The 20,853-nt window shown below is 39.3% G+C and overlaps 2 protein-coding genes across 2 annotated transcripts in view; one reads left to right on the top strand and one right to left on the bottom strand.

Moving 5' to 3' along the window:
- MCF2L2 (MCF.2 cell line derived transforming sequence-like 2) overlaps positions 1–20,853 on the bottom strand; it is a 279,399-nt gene that overhangs the window by 105,329 nt on the left and 153,217 nt on the right. Inside the window, exon 15 of the mRNA XM_068968757.1 lies at positions 9,184–9,269. Within this exon, the coding sequence (XP_068824858.1) occupies positions 9,184–9,269 (86 nt within the window). The remainder of the gene's footprint in view (positions 1–9,183; positions 9,270–20,853) is intronic.
- B3GNT5 (UDP-GlcNAc:betaGal beta-1,3-N-acetylglucosaminyltransferase 5) lies at positions 2,336–3,481 on the top strand. The gene has a single exon (XM_068989079.1). It carries the CDS (start codon positions 2,336–2,338, stop codon positions 3,479–3,481), a length of 1,146 nt encoding a protein of 381 aa, XP_068845180.1.

The following is a 20,853-nucleotide window of genomic DNA, read 5'->3' as shown; positions in this document are numbered from 1 at the left end:
AGAAGAGCAATAGACCCATTCATGGGAGAGAGACAAGGGCCTCTATGAGTCCAGGGTGCAAGTGGGTGCTGGCAGAGTTGGGCAGGTAGGCTGATTGTCTAGCAAGAAGCTCCGGCTTGTAGACAACTGTGAATAGGTGCAAAGCAAAGCTGCCCTTGGAACAGAGTAAGTGAAGCTGCTCAGAAATGGGAAGCTAGTTTTGCCTGTGGTTCCAAAGGTTACTCTTCTTTTTGTTTCCTTCCGGATATCTCTTGGAATAGAAACAGCAAATTAGTTTCAATTAAGATTTTTCTTAGAATTCTTAAACACTTAAGCTGTGTTAAAATCTGCCTTTCTCTGTTACTTTGCATGAAGCCTCCAGTTCCTTCTGTGTGTATTGTGGGAGGGGCAGAAGGCTGGGCCTTCAGAGGTGGGGCTTATCTAAGAGAGCACAGTTAAGACTGAGAGGAAGTGCCCCTCCCCCACTCCACCTCCCCAATGAAAGCAGTTTTGCAAAGTGTAAGCAGATGCCACCATCAGAAACGGATGTTTCTTACTATCTCTCACCCTTGTTATAGTTCAGTCACTGAGTCATGTCTGATTGCAACCCCATGCACTGCAGCCCACTAGGCTTCCCTTGTCCTTCACTATCTCCCAGAGTTTTCTCAGACTCATGTCCATTGAATTGGTGATGCCATTCAACCATCTTGTCCTCTGTCGTCCCCTTCTGCTCCTACCTTCAATGTTTCCCAGCATCAGTCTCTTCCAGTGAGTCGGCTTTTCGCATCAGGGGGATTTTTGAAGCTTCAGCTTCAGTCCTTCAGTATCAGTATTGGAGCTTCAGCATCAGTCCTTCCAATGAATATTCAGGGTTGATTTCCTTTAGGATTGACTGTTTTGATCTTCTTTCAGTCCAAGGGACGCCCAAAAGTCTTCTTTCGTCCTACCCTAGAGCATTCATTCAGTCCGCCATGACCACCCAAACCAAGGGGCAAATTACCAATATTGATCTAGCCCTTATAGCAGTATTCCTCACTTTTTTGCATTTTACTTTACAACAGGAATGCATTTTACTTTACAACCCTGAAGGTATTTACACACAAAACTTAAAATTTCACAAAATGATACCTAACTACTTTCAATGCACTCTGCCATTCTCTATTATGCTCTTCCTTTTTCTTTCTTTTTCTTTTTTAAAGCTTTTGTGGATTCCTAAGTGGTGCTAGCAATTAAAAAATCTATACCCTTAGGGATAAAAGTTTACCTGTGCTGATCTCTGAATTATCACTAAGGCTTGGTTCTGATCTCCTGTCCTCCTTGGGCTTTTTGCAAGCCTAGCTTGTGCAGTTATCACCCTCGTGTAGAGTTACCTTGGGCAAAGGGAAATATAGCTGGGTGTGAAAGGCCCCACCACCCAGGTTAGGCCAGTACTGCCTGGTGCTCTCAGTGTATGCAGTTATTTTTGAACATGTTAAATTCAAGGTGCCTGTGGAGTTTCCAGAAGGAAAAGAACAGAAACAAGATGACTGTACAGAAATGCCACTTTGGTTAGAGAGTTGGGACTATGCTTTTGAGAAGCATATCTCAACTTCTTGATTATGAATCTTGGTTTGAAAAAAAAATATTACTCCTATTTCTGCCTTGTCTGGGGCAAGCTTTAATGTATTTTTACTATTATGAACTTTCGTTTCATTGAGTATTGTTCCTTGAACTATATAGCTGCTTTCATTGTGACTATATTTCAAGTCAATATATTCATGGACATACCCATTTAAGAAACTTGAACTTTAGGTGACAGACATTTTGGAGATTTTCTTCCTAGGCTTGAGAAGAGAAAAGGGTCTTTGTATTCTGAATGAGAAGAAGGTAGAGGGTGGTTCTTTCCCTTTCCTTGGATTCCCCTGAAAAAATAAACAGCTGTATGCGTCTACTCAACACCAGCTGCCCCATCACATTTTATCCAGATCAGTCAGGTTACATATTGTTTTTAAGGATTCTTTCTGGTAACTCAGTAATCCATTCACTTGTAATTTTTTTCTCTTCCTGACTCTAATAGGTTGCACTTAACTTGCACAAAAAGGACTACACAGAATAGCTGCGTAAGGCCAATCCTTGAACTTAATGAAGGATGTCAGAGTGGGAGCATTCTGATGTGCCAGCGTCATTCTGCAGTGTGTTCCGTTCTTTTGCGGTCTCCGAAAAAAATGGTATTAAAAGAAAATATTTTATGAAATAAGGAGCTCCTTTTACATTTTTAATGACCAACATGGACATCTGTTCTACAGAATACACAGTCCTATGGTTTTGAAGAAGCAAGCACTTGTTTATAACTGACCCTAAATAAAAACAGACCTGGATGGACGTCAGAATGTTTGTTAGTGGCAGGAGAGTAAAAAAATGGCAGTTTATTCAGTTATTTGCCACTTGTTTTGTACTAAGCCTGATGTTCTTCTGGATATCGATCGATAATCACATCGTGAGCCATATGAAGTCCTATTCTTACAGATACCTCATAAATAGCTACAATTTTGTGAATGACAGCCTGTCTCTTAAGCGCAGCGAGGAGGGGGTTCCTCGTTACCAGTACTTGATTAACCATGAGGATAAGTGTCAAGCGCAAGATGTCCTGCTCTTACTGTTTGTAAAGACTGCGCCTGAAAATTACAATCGCCGTTCTGCCATTAGGAAAACATGGGGCAATGAAAAGTATGTTTGCTCTCAACTTAACGCCAACATCAAAACTCTGTTTGTCTTAGGAACACCTTCTGACCCACTGACAAGAGAAAGACTTCAGAGAAGGCTGGTTTGGGAAGATCAGATGTACAGTGATATAATTCAGCAAGACTTTGCTGATTCTTTCTATAATCTTACTCTTAAATTTCTTCTCCAGTTCAGTTGGGCAAATCGCTTTTGTCCACATGCCAAATTCCTCATGACTGCTGATGACGACATATTTATTCACATGCCAAATCTTATTGAATACCTTCAAAGTTTAGAACAAATTGGTGTTCAAGACTTTTGGATTGGTCGTGTTCACCGTGGTGCTCCTCCCGTTAGAGACAAACGCAGCAAATACTATGTTTCTTATGAAATGTACCAGTGGCCGGCTTACCCTGACTATACCGCTGGAGCTGCCTACGTGATCTCTGGTGATGTGGCTGCCAAAGTCTATGAGGCATCACAGACACTTAACTCTAGCCTTTACATAGACGATGTGTTCATGGGCCTCTGTGCCAACAAAATAGGGATAGTACCACAATACCATGTGTTTTTTTCTGGGGAAGGTAAAACCCCTTACCATCCTTGCATCTATGAAAAAATGATGACATCTCATGGGCATGTAGAAGACCTTCAGGACCTCTGGATGGATGCCACAGACCCAAAAGTAAAAACAATTTCAAAAGGTTTCTTTGGTCAGATGTACTGCAGAATAATTAAGATAGTTCTCCTTTGCAAACTGACCTATGTGGATACATATCCCTGTAGGGCTGCCTTTGCCTAATAGTACTTGAATGTTGTATTTTATCACTGTCACTGAGCCAAACCTGGATAAAGAAACTTTTAAATGTTTGTCTATACCATAAGTGAAATGAATATGAAACAAAGGAATATTTTGAAAGCCCAGTCTATCAGAATGTTTCTTTGATTCTAGAAGCCCTTCAATATAACTTACCTACTTCATTGCCTAAATTCATTTCAAGGAATTTAGATTTAGACAAGGTTCATATGAAAACAAAACTAAAGGGAATTTCAAGTTATCAGTACCATGTGTATATTGGAGGAGTAGAAAAGTTATTAAGGTGCCTAGGTGTTAGGATAACTGCTTTTGGAAAATACCAAGTAAATGTATAGCACAACATTTCAAAGAAATAGACATGTTGCTGAACCAGGTACTTATTAAAGAGCACTTGAGGGAGTTGGTGGGGGCAAGGGAGGATTGGCATGGAAGAAAGTACATGAACCTGGTCAAAGAAAGTTTCCTCTTCTTCAGAGGAGACTTAGGAGAAGATACACAATTTCTTTATAAATCACCAAATCATTTACTGTCACATTCATGTAGCTGTTTTACCTGGACAGTATTGGAGTCATTTTAAATATATTTATATATTTTTTCAAAGTTTAATGTGAAATTTGAGAAGTCATTAACTCTATCCTAACTAGTACTTTATTATGTTTTTTTATTATTATTATTAGACAATGACACAAAACATGGACAGTGTCTTACTCAGAGGGTCCTTTGCTAGAGATAAATCATTGTTAATTCAGATAGGTTGATTTTATCAATAATTTAATGAAATTTCAACTGGTTTTAAAATATTCAGTATCAGTCTGTTTTTAAGGCAGCTATTTGAATGTAGTTTACATAAAGGAATATAATAATGGAGAAGAATTCAAAAAGAAAGATAGAACATTATGAGACTCTTTTCTCCATAATTTATAAAATAAAAGTTTTAATGTCTAAATTGTATTAATTACTAAAATCAGCCCACCCCTCTCCAACAGGGTCTCATAAACCAGTTGGTTTTGAGTTTAGCTGTTAAAACTGAGAGTATTAAACATCAAAACTGTAGTAGCTAAAAAAATGTATTCTTTCATCAAAATGACTATCAGAGGTGATATTCAACTTCTAAATATTTCAGAATGAAAGTGATAGAAAAGTCACCTGAATGAAGTTTAAAACATTTGTAAAGCTGTATGTTCCTTGTAATAAAAGAGATGTGGCTGAGATCCAATATCGGAAGTTAGATTTATTTTACATGGCAGGATGAAAATGTGGCTATGATACAAACAACCTCTCCTCACTATAGAAAGAACTAGGTGAGGTCTGTTGTTAGGGGGATTATATGAAAGGCAAAATAATGACTTCAGCAAAAGCAGTTAAACTGATTATAAACCCTTTGTCTGCAAAGGTGAGTGTTAGGGAAAACTAAGATGTATCACTTGAAATGATGACATCTGAAACACACAAAAAAACTAAAAAAGAATTCTCAGTATACATAACTGGATGATGATGATATATAAATATATATATATATATACACATATATATATATATATATAATTTGTTGCAGGTAGCTTTTCATTGTTTACAGAAACTTTTTGTTAATTTTTTCTATTTTGAAAATCAAAGCTTGTTTACATTGATTGTTCAGATAATTTAGCATTTTTAACTCATGTCAAAACTATGGTGTCAAACATTCTGGTTTGTAGTTACTTTCAGAGTAGATTCAGAGTTTTTAGATCATTACAATTTAAATTTTCTGACCAATTTTAAAAACTGTAGAGAACAAAAGCGCATTTTGGCAAAGCAGGTTTGTAATTAATTTTTATTAGTTGATCCTTTAATACCATTTGTCCTTTGGTCATATATATGCCCTGTGTATCTATACTTGTAACTGTTTAAATTTGCTATTGGTTGAGAACATCCGTGTCTCTGCCCATCAAAATGATCTTGTTTACATCAATACTTTTGTGAAACAGTTATTTATTTGTGAAAGAGCTCCCTTCAGTTGTGTTCATCTTTTATTTTTCCTTGACACAGAATGAAACATTTAAATTTAGAGGAAATATGAAGGCACTTCCTTTTTTTAATAAGGAAATTGCTAGATACTTCCTTCATCAGACTTAAAGTACTGAGAAGAATAATTGTAAATAAAGGATTCCAACCTTTTAAAAAGGAAGGAAAAAAAAAACTTTTTGGTGCTCCAGTGCAAGGCTATCTTTAAAAGTCATCAATAAAGGGAAAATAAACTTTCAGGCTGGATGGTCAATTGATGGTTATATACAGTATTATTGCTAAACACTTTTTACCTCTTGGTTGGCTTGCATCTATTTTCCATATTATTAATTTTATACCAAAATGTTATTTATATTATTTGAATTTTGCTCTTATATGGCAAAATAATTAGAGGGTTTTTAAAAATAAATCTATGATTTCCAATAAACAACTTGAAAATTGTCAACAGATGTGTATTTTCACAAAGGCTTTTAAACTCCTGGGTGAACACTATTTGTTTATGTCATCAGCTGGTTCTGTTTAATGTCAGAGAGGCCCGTAATACGTGTTCTTAATCCTATTTCCTGTTCAGACTTGCTGCTGTGCCCAGGATAGAGGATTGCTGTGTTCTCTGCATTGTGGAGCCATCTAAAGTGCTTCTTTTGTTTGTTGAAAGGTTTATTCTGGAATGTCTGAGTGCGTGAAGTCTTCTCTCCTAATAGACTGTTCAGGAAAAGATGAAATAAGAACTATAGCCGTAGTGCCTTAAGACACCATTTTCCTTTTATTTGGTGTCATTAACTAGCCAAACGTTGATTCAAATTTAGCCCTAGTCTCTTAACATTAGGAATGTTCTTAGGCCTGCTCTGCAGTGTTTGGTGTTTCAGTAGATTTGTACATAGTATGTGATCATCTGCTTTGCACCTGATTCTTTCTTGATTCTTTATCATACTAGATGGTGTGGTTCAATATATATTTTTAAAACTCAGAAGCATCTGAATTATTTGGTTGCAGCAGAACTTTTTACTTGTGAGGCATGGCTGGGGTGCTGTAGTTGGGACTAAAATGATAATTATGAGGAAGAGTTGAGTTGACCTGTATTTGGGACTTTAATTGAATACCACAGCTACAATGAGAATTAGAACAGAGAACTAGTGATATACAGGATTATTCGTTCTTCTGTAATAATGAGAGAAATGTTAGATGTCTCTGTAACTATGTTTATCCTGCAGTGGGACTAGCCTCAGCTTTCATTATGATGTTACTCTGCTCCAGAACTCAAAGGCTCCTTACTGCCTCCAGCATCAAATCCAATCTCTTCTACCTGGTTTTCAAGGTTCTATCTAATCTTCTCTTCCTCCTTCACTCCTTGTAGCCACCATTACCCATTACAAATTTCACTCATGACCAACCTTACCTTGCATAAACTGGTTTCCCTTTTCAGGAACACTTTCTCCTGAAGCTGTTGAAATCTTATGTCTACAACCCCAATTCTGATCTTCCATTAAGCATCTCCTCCCCTCCCTCTAAAATATATACTGAATCACATATATTATTGTGCTACCTAGGAATCATTTCATGTGTTTTTTCCCTAGCTAAAATGTAAGGTCTGAAGTTAGGGACTATGCCCAGTATTATCACAAAATGCTTAAAATCATTACTTTTTCCAAATATAATAAAGTAATGTTATTCTGGCAAGCCATCCAAATGTGAAAAGAGATTAATTATTCAGAACCCTTAATGGACATTGTTATAACATTTTACTGTACTACTTAAAAGTTTATAATTTATTCAACAAAATCTGAATGCTTACTATATGCCAAGCATATACCTATCCAACTGTAGCCCAACAAATTAATATTAGTTATACATTAAAAACTCAAAACTGTAAAATCAAAAGTAAAAAAGGAAATACAGATTAAATTGTTACAGCAAAGGTGTGATCTTATAGTAGTTATTCAAAGCTTCTGGGAGGACAAAATGAGTAATCTTACAGTTTCTCCTATCTCCTGCTCAATCCACTAGCTAATTTGGCCTGTTCTCAAAATTTTTTTGTAAGAATCTTAGATATTTTTGTTTCATTAAATGCTGTAACTTTTCCTATTTGTATTTCTCATTAGAAGTATGATTTAATCATTGCTTTGTGGCACAGTTGGTAGAGAATCTTCCTGAAATGCAGGAAACCTGGTTCAATCCCTGGGTTGGAAAGATCCCCTAAAGAAGGAAATGGCAACCCACTCCAGTATTCTTGCCTGGAGAATCCCATGGATAGAGGAGCCTAGGGGGCTACAGTCTATGGGGTGGCAAAGAGCTGGACATGACTTAGTGATTAAACCACTACTATAAATTAATATAATAATTCACCAATTAACTTAGAGCATTCACTATAAGACAAACTATAATGATAAAAGTAAATGTGGTTGTAGTAATAGAGAAGTCCCCAATGATATCCTGTCAATTAAGGAAAACAACAGAACACATTGCCAAGTGGTTCATCTCAGATACAACCCAACCTCACACAATTTCAGATATGCTGAATTGCACCTTTTACTATAACTCAAAGGTATATTTCAACCAGTAAGAGCCCACATGTTTCCTTGAATAGTTTAAAGGGAAAGAATAGCAAGTAGTCTAATTAAACTAATATTAGCTTTAATCAAGAGGCGAGTTCCGAAAGATATCTGTTCATTGCATTACAAGCATATTTATGGAGGCCTGCTAAGAGCCAAACATGGTAGACTCTGGGCGATAAAAGCAGCTCATAAGGGAGTTTATGCGTCAAATGGTGTCGGAAAAACATGACAAATGCTAGATTAGAGGTAATGATGAGGATTCTGAGTATAAAGACTTTTTAAAAGTGAGTTTCTTCTCATGCTTTTGGTCTTCAGTTCAGTTCAGTTGCTCAGTCATGTCAAACTCTTTGCGACCCCATGGACTGCAGCAAGCCAGACTTCCCTGTCAATCACCAACTCCTGGAGCCGACACAAACTCATGTGCATAGAGTCGGTGATGCCATCCAACCATCTCATCCTTTTTGTTAACTGCCACAATTTAGGCTTTCTGATCAAGAGAGCATTCATATGCATGCAGACACCTTTGTGTAGGCCAAAAATAGCATCTGTGCTGCTGTCTAGTCATTCAATTGTGTCGACTCTTTTGTGTCAATACAGTCAATACCCCTAGACTGTACTCTGCCAGGCTCCTCTGTCCATGACATTTTCCAGGAAAGAATACTGGAGTGGATAGCCATTTCCTTCTCCAGGGGGTCTTCCTGACCCAGGGATAAAACCTGCATCTCCTGCACTGCGAGGCAGATTCTTTGCCACTGAGCCACCATGGAAGCCCCCCAAATAGCATTACATTTGTGTAAATTGTGTCTCTGGGGAACCTATATCCTTTAAATGCTTTAAAATCAATAATTCATATTAGGAATAACTTCATTTACAATTTTCTTGATAATCAGTGTTTTTAAAAAGCCTTTTTAAGGTGCCATTTTTCATCTCCTGCTTGTTGCTTTTATGAAATTCATGAATTTTCTTCATGGGTAAATAATGAAGGTTAGTTAATATACAGAATAAATATGTGAATTTATCTAGGAAAGATTAGTTATGAGATTTAAAAGCGAGTATATCCCACCTTCCTCCCCCCACCACACTCACCCCTTTAAAGGGTTAAAATGACTTCTGCAAAGGGATGTGCAATCTTACCTGCTGGGAGAAAGATTTTTGGAACTGTCAGGTTGCTCTGGCTCAGGGTTGTCCGCATCATAACTGCTTTCAAGTATTTCTTCATTCTAAAGTGAAAGAAATTTTGGTAAGATCATCTATTTGTTTGGGGAGGAGGGCTCTTACCTATATTTTTCTATTCCCAAATGTCTTCTATTTCTTTGGTAAGAAATCAAGGTCTGGAGAAGTTGTGACCTACTCAACCTTAGAAAGACAGCTAAAGGCAGAGATAAGTCTAGGGTCCACTTTTCACAGGCTGGTAATCACAAGTCTGTTCTATCACACTGCCTCCTTGGGCAGTGCAGAGTGGTCATCAATGTAGCTGGTAAAGCCAGCTGATAGTTGGAAGTCCTGCTCCACTAGGAGCCACCTCTAAGACCTTGGGCAAATTCACTGAATCTCTTGATTTCCTCCCCTAGAACATGGACCCCATGCAACTGCCTGCCTTGGCCAGGCACAATAATAACCACTTGCATGAGCTGTCTCACAACAGAAGGTCCTGATAAGGAACAAAGTGCTGCTTCCGAGAGAATTTGAGAGGGTCCAAAAGGAAGGAGGAGGTGCCAATCCATAATATGTCCTGCCAACCTCCCAGAAACCCTTATGCTGGGATACATCTTAGCTGAGAAATGTCTGTGCCACCAGGAAGGACCTTGAGTCAGACTAAATATGGGCTAAGCAAGATGACTGGCCAGAGAGAGCCCAGAAAGGTAACCCCCTTACCATAAAACCTGAGAGTCACGTGGCAGGTTTCCCTGGCTTTGTTTCCCCTGCTACTCTCCACTCAAGCGCCTTCCCAAAAAGCTCTCTTGCTCTGTCAGTACGTGTGTCTCCTCGGACAATTCATTTCCGAGTATTAGAGCCCACTCTTGGGCCCTGTAAGTGTGGGGGGTGGTTCCCCTTCTGGTAACAGCACTATCTGCCACATAGGGTTGTGGATGTTTTTCAGAATAACACTGGGCATTTAATTCTCAAGAAGAAACAAGACCCCTACTGAATTTACTTTCAAAAAAATATAATTTTAACAAGGACGTGAATTTGTGTATCATCCTGATAGCGACGGGAGTATTATAATAAAGGTATTAACCAATAATGAGCAAGTAAATAATTAGCCAGCATTTGAGTTCTTCCTGCCTGCTAGGTTCTGTTTAAATGAGTTATTTTATACTGTCACAAAAGAGAGTAGAGATTTAGAAGGGGCCCTCTTGCAAAAGTATCGTTAAGGGAAATTTAATGAATAAACATAAAGATTCCTCGTAATTTGAGCTAAAAGTTGAAGGATGAGCTTTGCCCAGTCTCAGATGAACTAACTTGCAGAACAGGTCAGAGTGACAGGCTGCTCAGATAGATGTAGACAATGCAAGAGAATCCTCTATTTGGATTAGCAGAGAGCAGTCAAGTTAAGGTTGTATTATTATCCACAGTGCAGACCACAGAAACAGCAATTTAAAAATGTTCAGTGTATGAAAGAAAACCAAGGATTTTCTATCCTTTTATAGATATCTTCCCAAAGTGAAGTGAAGTGAAGTGAAGTGAAGTCGCTCAGTCATGTCCGACTCTTTGCAACCCCATGGACTGTAGCCCACCAGGCTCCTCCGTCCATGGGATTCTGCAGGCAAGAATACTGGAGTGGGTTACCATTTCCTTCTCCAGGGGATCTTCCCGACCCAGGGATCGAACCCGGGTCTCCCGCATTGGAGGCAGATGCTTTAACCTCTGAGCCACCAGGGAAGCCCAAACCTGGTATCATATCCAGAAAGCAAGCTAACAAATAAAGGATTTGAGATACTAGCTTTGCTAATTTAGCTCTAAAATATAAGAACAATCTTCCATTCAGGTTCATATTTTTTCTTTTAGTATAGGGTATCATTTCAGTGAGAATCTAAATTTTTAGTTCCGTCTTACATATGTTTGACCAGAGACTAGAATTTATTTTTCATTTCAATCATATACAGAAGTAAATACCAGTCCTTGGCTTCAAACCAATCTAGGTATTTTTACCACACTATCAAAGCTCTTTCTTCACATTTTCTATGTAATGTTGAGCTAATTACTATGGCAGTTAATGTTACACTGCATCCCTTTCTAGTTCCTCCTCTGTGATGCTACCACAACAAAAACACCCACTAGACTCTGGCTCCAGCCTTATTCACCTTTGAATCCACAACATGCAATACCTTCAGAAAGAGTAGCTATCATTATTAACAAAACTCCTTCTCACTGTAAAACTCGCTTATACTTGTGAAATGAACTGTGCTCTTTCTAACTCTAGTGATCTGTTGTTACTATAGTGGATTGTAGAGTCTCTTATTTCATGACAACCTATTATAGATGGAAAAATAACAGTGACTCAAGGTGCAGGTCGGAAATTTGTCATCTTTTATACAGAATGATGATGCCCCTCTAATTTACAGACTGTCATGTACGAAGAGGACTTCACAGGGTTGCTGAAATGCCTGGATATGGACTTGGTGTGTCAACCTATGTTCTTATGGCCACATGTCAGACAGTTGGTGTTAGGGTGGAGAGAGAGTCCTCTGTCAAGCAAGGTTGATGGAATACAACACCCATGTTTTTGAGGATATATGGGAAGGACCCACAGCAGATCTGGGGACTCTTTTAATGACAGCCTACAGTTACCTGCACTATATACCAGTGTTTTGCTAAGGTTTAGATGGATTAGCTTTGGTGCAGTGGCTTTCAAAATCTGACCACAGTCCACAGGAAAAATGTTTACATAATAACACTTACACACATATATTGTGATTTATAGTTGAGAAATTGATATTTGGTTTTCATTCTATTTCTGGCACAGAGCTCCTAAAATTTCCTGTGTTAAGAGTGTCTTGATATTTATAACAAATCCCTTTCGACCACACTTGGGTTTATGTTAATGAGGTAACTTTTAGGAAGCACCTAGCCAGTTTCTCAGAAGCACAGGTGACAACTGGTGTTTGCCTTTGGCCTCTGAAGAGGCTTGGGAGTAGTCTTAATAAGGATGAGTCCTCATTGTTTGGAATCTGATGCTGTCTCCAGGTAGACTGTGTAGAACTGAGTTAATTGTTTGGTGGCATTGGAAAAAACATACAACAGATGTACATGTAACTGAAAAATGTTTGTGTGATTTTGTGATTGGATATATTCTATTTTAAATTCTATCCCATTCCACTCTATTCTTTTTATTTATTTATAAATGCTAGTAAACCCACCTGAGTTCACTGTTACCACTGTGACCTATAATTTCAAAATCTCTTCAAGAGTGAAAACTGAGTGAAAAACATACAAACTGAAGCATGAGAGGTAAATCTGGGTGGGAATTCCCAGCTTATTTTTTTTTTAAGTGGCCTTGGGTAGCACCTTACTTCTCTATGAGTAAAATAGGTGTAATAACATCTATATCAGAAGGTTATTGTGATTGTTGTTGTTCAGTCGCTCAGTCGGGTCCAACTCTGTGACCCCATGGATGGCAGCAGGCCAGGCTTCCCTGTCCTTCACTATCTCCTGGAGTTTGCCCAACCTCATGTCCATTGAGTCAATGATATCATTCAACCATCTCATCCTCTGTCGCCCCCTTCTCCTCCTGCCTTCAATTTTTCCTAGCATTAGGGTCTTTTCCAGTGACTTAGCTCTTTATAGCCAAAGTATTGCAGCTTCAGCCTTAGCATCAGTCTTTCCAATGAATATTCAGGGTTGATTTCCTTTAGGATTGACTGATTTGATCTCCTTGCTGTCCAAGGGATTCTCAAGAGTTTTCTCCAGCACAATTCAAAAGCATCAATTGTTTGGTGCTCAGCCTCCTTCATGATCCAACTCTCACATCCATACATGACTACTGGAAAAACCATAGTTTTGACTATATGGACTTCTGTTGGCAAATATTAAAATACTTAGCACAAAGGTAAAGCATAATAAATGGCATTTATGGTTGGTTCTTTAATATCTACTGGGTGGAGATTATAATAGGCAATTATGTAATGCACTCAGCATGCTGATCTTCAGTAATTGCTGGGCAGTTGCTACCTGCTCATGTATAATAGAGCCCCCACATTTGTCAGTAGCTGGGAGATGTTGGCCATGTCACTTAATCTTCCTGGGTATCCATTTTCTTCTGTGTAAAATGAGGGAGGTGAGTAATTTGGCAATTAAATGTTCCTCTGTTTATAATATAAAATATCAACATAGGTGTTATTGCTTCCAATTTTGAGATGAAAGCTAACCTACAGCTAGAGTACTTTTGGGAAACTTTTGAATTAAGCTTCCTGAAAGCCCTATGAGGAGGAAAACATATACAAATAAATGCTTGCTTTCAAATATTGGTCCTTTGATTCAAATAATGAGCCAAGAAAACTGACCACAGACAAACCCATTAATTGTTGCTTTATTTCTCTGTTAGGGTTTCCTTACAAGCCTCACTGAATGAATTATAAAATGAGGTGATTTGAAAGCAGAACAAGTTTCTTGTGAAATCATATCCTGTTTTCCTTCAGTCACCCTGACTTGGAAATACCCCAGGGCATCCCAAAGAAGGGATTTTCTCAGTCAACTGGTGCTGTAAAAGGGAACCAACGAATAAACTACTCCTTTGGGAGGCCCATCAGGTGGGGAACCCCCTCCTATTGTGTGTTCATTGAGGCAGGCAGGCTGGTAGCTGCTCCAGGCCCTGCATCACTCCCGGTACCTTAGCCTCTCCCTGGTTTCAAAGTGACACCAACCCACATGCAGTTTTTCCTGAATCACCTTTAATCATGACTTCCTATATCTACTCAACATAGAATCTGATTGTTTTGTCTCCCCTAAATTTTGAAGAAAGACATATTTTCAAAACTTGAAAAAAATAGGCTAACTGCCAAACCTAAAGGAATTTTGTAAAAAAAAAAAAAAAAAATTTTTTTTATCTCAATTTCTCTTAAGACTATCTTTTTAAAACTTACATTGTAAATATTATCAAGAGCTAATTTTCAATTGATTATTAACATTTTTTCCCCTAAAAGAGATAGCAACATCTGAAACAGAATCAAATTAGTTTTTCCCTGAAATTAAGTGATTTCTCTTTATGATTTTAGGAATGCTCGGAGAGCAACTTCATCTCCAACTCTTTTAAAGAGATAGTATCTGGTAATTCAAAAGTATGGCTTATTATATTATCACATTTCTTAAAAAGGAAAGCTGCTAGGCCTAATTCTGAGAGAGAAAATGGAAGGCAGATAAGGAGCTGAACCACCCTCTTCATTATTTATTTATTTTTATTAAAAATATTTGTTTATCTATTTACTTAGCTATACTGGGTCTTAGTTGCAGCATTCAGGGTCTAGTTCCCTGACTGGGGATTGAAACTGGGCCCCCTATATTGGGAGCATAGAGTGTTAGCCACTGAACCAGCAGGAAGTCCTTCCCTATTTATTTAAAGTATGAAGAGTGATCATTACAAGAAGTATTTAAGGTTAAGTCTCTTCTGGCACTGTAAATTAATAATGAAAATCCAAAAAAGCAAAAGAGGTATGGAAAGTAAGAACCTCTGAGTAAAATAGATTGGCATGGCTTAGAGGAGGAGAGCAGGAGGGAAAGGAAACCTCCAGCCTCAGTCTAGGATGACCTTCACTCTGTATTTCTCAGAGTGAAAAATATCAGCGTGGGAGGAAATAGCCTGCCCTCTCCATTGCTGGAACTACCAGGAAAGGGGAAACGCCACCCCACTAATTTTTGAGGTTCAGTGGGTTCTAATGTGGAGAATAAGAAGGACTTCTGAACAGGAACCAATTAGAGAACCTATCCTTCCAGGGAATCCCTAGCCAGCTGTTCCAGCCTATTTGCTCCCTCTCCCAGACATTTTTCCAGCACACTTTTTCCTACACTTCACTGAAGAAGCCACAGTCTAAAAATTCCTTTGGATAAAAGGGGCAGTCAGTCCCTTTTAGAAGATGCCAAGTATTTGCAGAAGGGTTAAGGGACTGCCAGTTGTTCAGCCATGCATTGCTGTGAACTAGCTCATTCAGATTTCTCTCACCTCTGGTCCAGATCAGCTGTATTGGAGGAAGCTTCCGAGAGGGAGGGGAGAAGAGAGGAGGCAGAAGAGGAAGGCTTTAGAACATTTTACAGACTGAAGCCCTTTGGAGGGGAAGAGCAAGCTTGAGGAGACAGGCATTAGTGGTCCACAAGCTTTGTGGAAAGAGGAAACAACTAGAGAAAGATAAGGAAATGGGTCCCAGATGAAAACTTTACAAATTTTTCTAGGGTCTCTTGTATCTAAGATCTTGAATTTCCCAGCTAGAATTGTTAGTAATTAGTTCACTGTTCTTACTGGTTAAATTGGCTTTTATAGGTTGCACTAGTATCTAAACATTACTTATAATATTTGTTTATGGAAGGAAATGTCTTCTCAAAAAACTGCAAACATTGTTTTACCAATGATATGCAGGTCTATAGTCCTGTTAAAAATATCAGAAAGTAAGGAATATGTCACAGGATACCTTTCTGCCATTCCCCAACAAGAAAATGTGAAGGAAATAAGTAAGCCTAGGACATTGAAAGGAAGTTGCCCATACATCCCAAGTTTTCTCAGGCTGTTTGATTTCATGTGATTTTAACTTTAATGCATAAATGTTAGCGTAACAATTCTTTGCCAACAAACGTCCGTCTAGTCAAGGCTATAGTTTTTCCAGTGGTCATATATGGATGTGAGAGTTGGACTGTGAAGAAAGCTGAGCACCGAAGAATTGATGCTTTTGAACTGTGGTGTTGGAGAAGACTCTTGAGAGTCCCATGGACTGCAAGGAGATCCAACCAGTCCATTCTAAAGGAGATCACTCTTGGGTGTTCTTTGGAAGGAATGATGCTAAAGCTGAAACTCCAGTACTTTGGCCACCTCATGCAAAGAGTTGACTCATTGGAAAAGACTCTGATGCTGGGAGGGATTGGGGGCAGGAGGAGAAGGGGACGACCGAGGATGAGATGGCTGGATGGCATCACTGACTCGATGGACGTGAGTTTGAGTGAACTCCGGGAGTTGGTGATGGACAGGGAGGCCTGGCGTGCTGCGATTCATGGGGTTGCAAAGAGTAGGACACGACTGAGTGACTGAACTAAACTGAACTGAAATCACAATAAACTGTGGAAAATTCTGAGAGAGATGGGAATACCAGACCACCTGACCTGCCTCTTGAGAAACCAATATGCAGGTCAGGAAGCAACAGTTAGAACTGGACATGGAACAACAGACTGGTTCCAAATAGGAAAAGGAGTTATGTCAAGGCTGTATATTGTCACCCTGCTTATTTAACTTATATGCGGAGTACATCATGAGAAACGCTGGGCTGGAAGAAGCACAAGCTGGAATCAAGATTGCTGGGAGAAATTCAATAACTTTAGATATGCAGATGTCACCACCCTTAGGACAGAAAGTGAAGAAGAACTAAAGAGCCTCTTGATGAAAGTGAAAGAGGAGAGTGAAAAAGTTGGCTTAAAGCTCAACATTCAGAAAACGAAGATCATGGCATCTGGTCCCATCACTTCATGGGAAATAGATGGGGAAACAGTGGAAACAGTGGCAGACTTTATTTTTGGGGGCTCCAAAATCACTGCAGAATGTGATTGCAGCCATGAAATTAAAAGACACTTGGAAGGAAAGTTATGACCAACCTAGACAGCATATTCAAAAGCAGAGACATTACTTTGCTAACAAAGGTTCGTCTAGTCAAGGCTATGGTTTTTCCAGTAGTTATGTATGGATGTGAGAGGTGGTCTATGAAGAAGGCTGAGCACCGAAGAATTGATGCTTTTGAACTGTGGTGTTGGAGAAGACTCTTGAGAGTCCCTTGGACTACAAGGAGATCCAACCAGTCCATCCTAAAGGAGATCAGTCCTGAGTGTTCATTGGAAGGACTGATGTTGAAGCTGAAACGCCAATACTTTGGCCACCTGATGTGAAGAGCTGACTTATTTGAAAAGACCCTGATGCTGGGAGGGATTGGGGGCAGGAAGAGAAGGGGATGACAGAGGATGAGATGTTTGGATGGCATCACTGACTCAATGGACATGAGTTTGGGTGAACTCTGGGAGTTGGTGATGGACAGGGAGGCCTGGCGTGCTGCGGTTCATGGGGGGTGGCAAAGAGTCAGACATGACTGAGCGACTGAACTGAACTGAGCTGAGTGCTCTATGTTGGCTAACAAATTCATCTCCTGAGGGAACCAAGATGAAAAACTTGAAGGGCTCGTCAATATTTTCCTTTCCTTCCCCATTAAATCTATCCTCTTATTTCTCTGCCTTGATCTAGTCCTTCATTCATCAAACTTTCTTGAACAGTCTAGAGTATTGCTGGTGGGGAGGGTGCAGCAGAACATCTGGACTAATGGGTATGAGCTCTGTCCACCTTCTTTTTTTGCCACTGCCATTAGTAGGCTCTCAACATCGAAATCTCAGCTAGACTGTGACAACTGCTGGCAGGTGGTCAGCCTGCCTGTCTTCATCTAATTTACTCTCCATTGCTGTATCGATGTCGTGCCAGTACACAGGTGCCCTTGTTGGCAAAAACTCTCAACCAAAGCCTTAAGCAACCTGTCTTTGGTCTACCTTTCCAGTTTTCTTGGACTATTCCCATAGTAGTTGTGCTCCCTTCAGATTTCTGAGGCTTTACTCCTTCCCCATCCAGGACTGGCCTTCTCTGTCTTATCTACCTTTCAAAGTTGCATTTATTCTTTTTTTTTTTTTAAATAGGTTTTATTTTTCAAAGCAGTTTTAGGTTCCATGCAAAAGTGAATGGAAGGCAGAGATCCCTTGTCCCCAGCCCCCACCGTCACCTCCCCAGAGGGTATACTTGCTGCAAACAAGAATCTGCACTGACAGGTCATAAAGTACTTTTCTGCCCTAAAATTCCTCTGTGCTCTGCCTATTTATCCCTCCTCCCCACTAACCCCTGGCAACCACTGATCTTTTGCTGTCTCCATGGGTTCTGCCTTTTCAAGAACGTCCTAGAGTTGGAATTGCCCAGCTTGTAGCCTTTTCACCTCGGTGCCTTCAACTGCATCATGTTCAAAGTTGCATTTATTCTTCCTTTAAAATTTTCAGTTGGAGGATACATGCTTTACAGTGTTGTGTTGGTTTCAGCCGTATAACAATAGAAATCAGCTATAAGCATCTATATGTATCTGATAATGGAAATCAGCCATAAGTATCTATCCCCTCCCTCTTGATACCCCTCTAGGTTGTCACAGAGCACCAGAGGGAGAATATGGACAAACTGAGAGAGTAGCACTGGCCTATATACACTACCATGTATAAAATAGCTAGCTAGTGGGAAACTGCTATATAACACCAGGAATCCAGACTGGCACTCTGTATTTATTCTTTAAAGCTCAAATGCCACCTTCTTTGAAAAAACATTCCCAACATACTTGCTATGAACTGTCCCCTCTTCTGCCTTCTCAGTTCAGTTCAGTTGCTCAGTCGTGTCCGACTCTTTGTGAACCCACGGACTGCAGCATGCCAGGCTTCCCTGTCCATCACCAACTTCTGGAGCTTACTCAAACTTCTGCCTTCTAATACATGATATTCCTTTTACCAGAGGTATGTCATTCTGCTTTGTATCATAAATTATTAGAAATAGGTTGTTTCTCCCCTGAAACTTAAAAGTTTCTCGAGTTTAGGTCCCATGTTAGAATTGTTTCCCATATGTGACTCATAGCAACAGCTTTGATATTTATTAAATTGAGCTGAATAAGCCACCGAAATTGGACACATCAAATATTTTAGTCAGGTCAACTTTGTATTGGTCAAAGAGCAAAGCCAACAGTGGTCTTACTGTTATTCTTTTTTTTTCATGTAGTTCCTTCAGTGAAAAATACATTCTCATAGATGAATATAGTCACATCCTCACTCTCCTACCTTCTGGACCCTGTATTAGCCTATGAGACCCATATTTACCTTAATAATTTCTTCTTTATCTGAATAATTTCTTATCTATATCTGCACATATAGCCTCTAGCCTCATGTGACCAAGTCCTTATACCACCTGCATTCTAGTCACTGTATGCACAAGTTAAAAATTCAGATTCCTGGGCCCTACCCCAGACCTCCTGAATTAGCATCTCTGTGGCTGGAGCCTGAGAATCTTTTGTGAATAAGCTTCTCAGGGTTGTAGTACATAGGAAACCTTAAGAATCTTCATTCTAGAAACTGATCAGAGAGCTTGGCTGGGGAGCTCAAGATTTGGTGGATTCTTTGAATTTCTTATTATCTCTAAGAATGATCAGACTTCAAAACATCACAGAAAGTGAACAGTGAAATGTGCTTATAGTACACATAGTTTTCTTGATGAGATACAGGTAAATGAAAGATCCTGGGATTCAGAGGAATGAGAAAGCAATGAACTGAATTTGGCCATGATCTGTTATTATTTGGCAAAAAGATACATATTCAAAATTAGGAGAAGCTATTTAAGACCTGAATCTGACCTTCTTTTAGTTTCTTTTCATCTCTTACACAGATTATTCTATGTTTATTATGTTTATAAATAAGTATAGGATTAAATGGGAAACTAACATTACTAAGAATCTTCTGTATGCCAGGCATCATGCTAGGTGCTTTCTATGTATTACTCATATAATCTGCCACTTGGAGGTCACTTTATTTATCTGCATTTTGCAGAAGAGAAAGTTAGAAGATGAAAGGTTAAGTAAATTGCTAGTTAGGTAGATTAAGTAAGTTATAACGTAGATAGGTTAAATTAGATAAAAAAGTAAATGCAAGAATTAGGTAAACTGCTAATTTCAGATTCCAATTCAATCATTTACTGGATGTGTGAGCCCTGGGGAAACTCACTTAGTTCCTCAGAGTCTCAACAGCATCACAGATAAAACAAAGGAGGGGTCACCTTCCTCACAAATTGAGGACTAGTGATGAAGTCAGGTATACATAGGACCCAGCATAATGTCTGGCCCTCAGCCAGGGTAGCAACCATTCCCTCACCTCAGTTTTCTTTCTACCTTGGCTTTTTATGCTTTTAAAAAAATTTTATGAAGGAGCCTGTTTGCTCAGAAGCCTGAAAAGGCCTTGCTATTTTAATAGGTGCCCAGAAACACTGTTGATGGTGCTCACGGCCAACAGCGCTTCCTTTTTCCTGAGGGTTGGCGTTCAAGAAAAAGAAACTCTCATCAGCCTTTGGCTTCCTTACAGCTTCAAAGAGGCAGTGATATGCACAGCCCAGGGAAAGCAGCCTTGGTGAGTCATGCTTTCAACTTCCAACTGGTGACATGAAGGACAGAAAGTAGACACTTCACTACTGCCAGCAGCCATAGCAAATGACTCCACTGTGGATTTCCCAGAAACAGTGTCAGGGGGCCAAGCGCATGCCCTCACAGCTGCCGGACTGCCCCATGAGTCTCAGCTGCCTCCTCAAGTTGAGCTTGTCAAGTTCTTGTGAACTGGCAGAGATCCTCCTGCCACAGAACAGGAGACACCTTTTTTGGGAATGAATTCTCTGATGATGATAAAATTGTATCATGATCTTACCTGCAGGTAGTATCAGTGATTCCATTAGCAATCATGAATGATTTGGGTTTAAAGCTTCCCCCTCCTCCCCCCCGCCCCATGAGTATTTCCTCTTGAGGGCAAGGAGGAACATTTATCACAACCTTATGATTCACTCTCCTACACTGG

Source organism: Capricornis sumatraensis, chromosome 1 (genome assembly GCF_032405125.1).
Source record: "Capricornis sumatraensis isolate serow.1 chromosome 1, serow.2, whole genome shotgun sequence".
NCBI classification, from domain to species: Eukaryota; Metazoa; Chordata; class Mammalia; order Artiodactyla; family Bovidae; genus Capricornis; species Capricornis sumatraensis.
The sequence above is the reverse complement of the archived record's forward strand: the minus strand, read 5'-3'. Positions and strand labels throughout refer to the sequence as shown.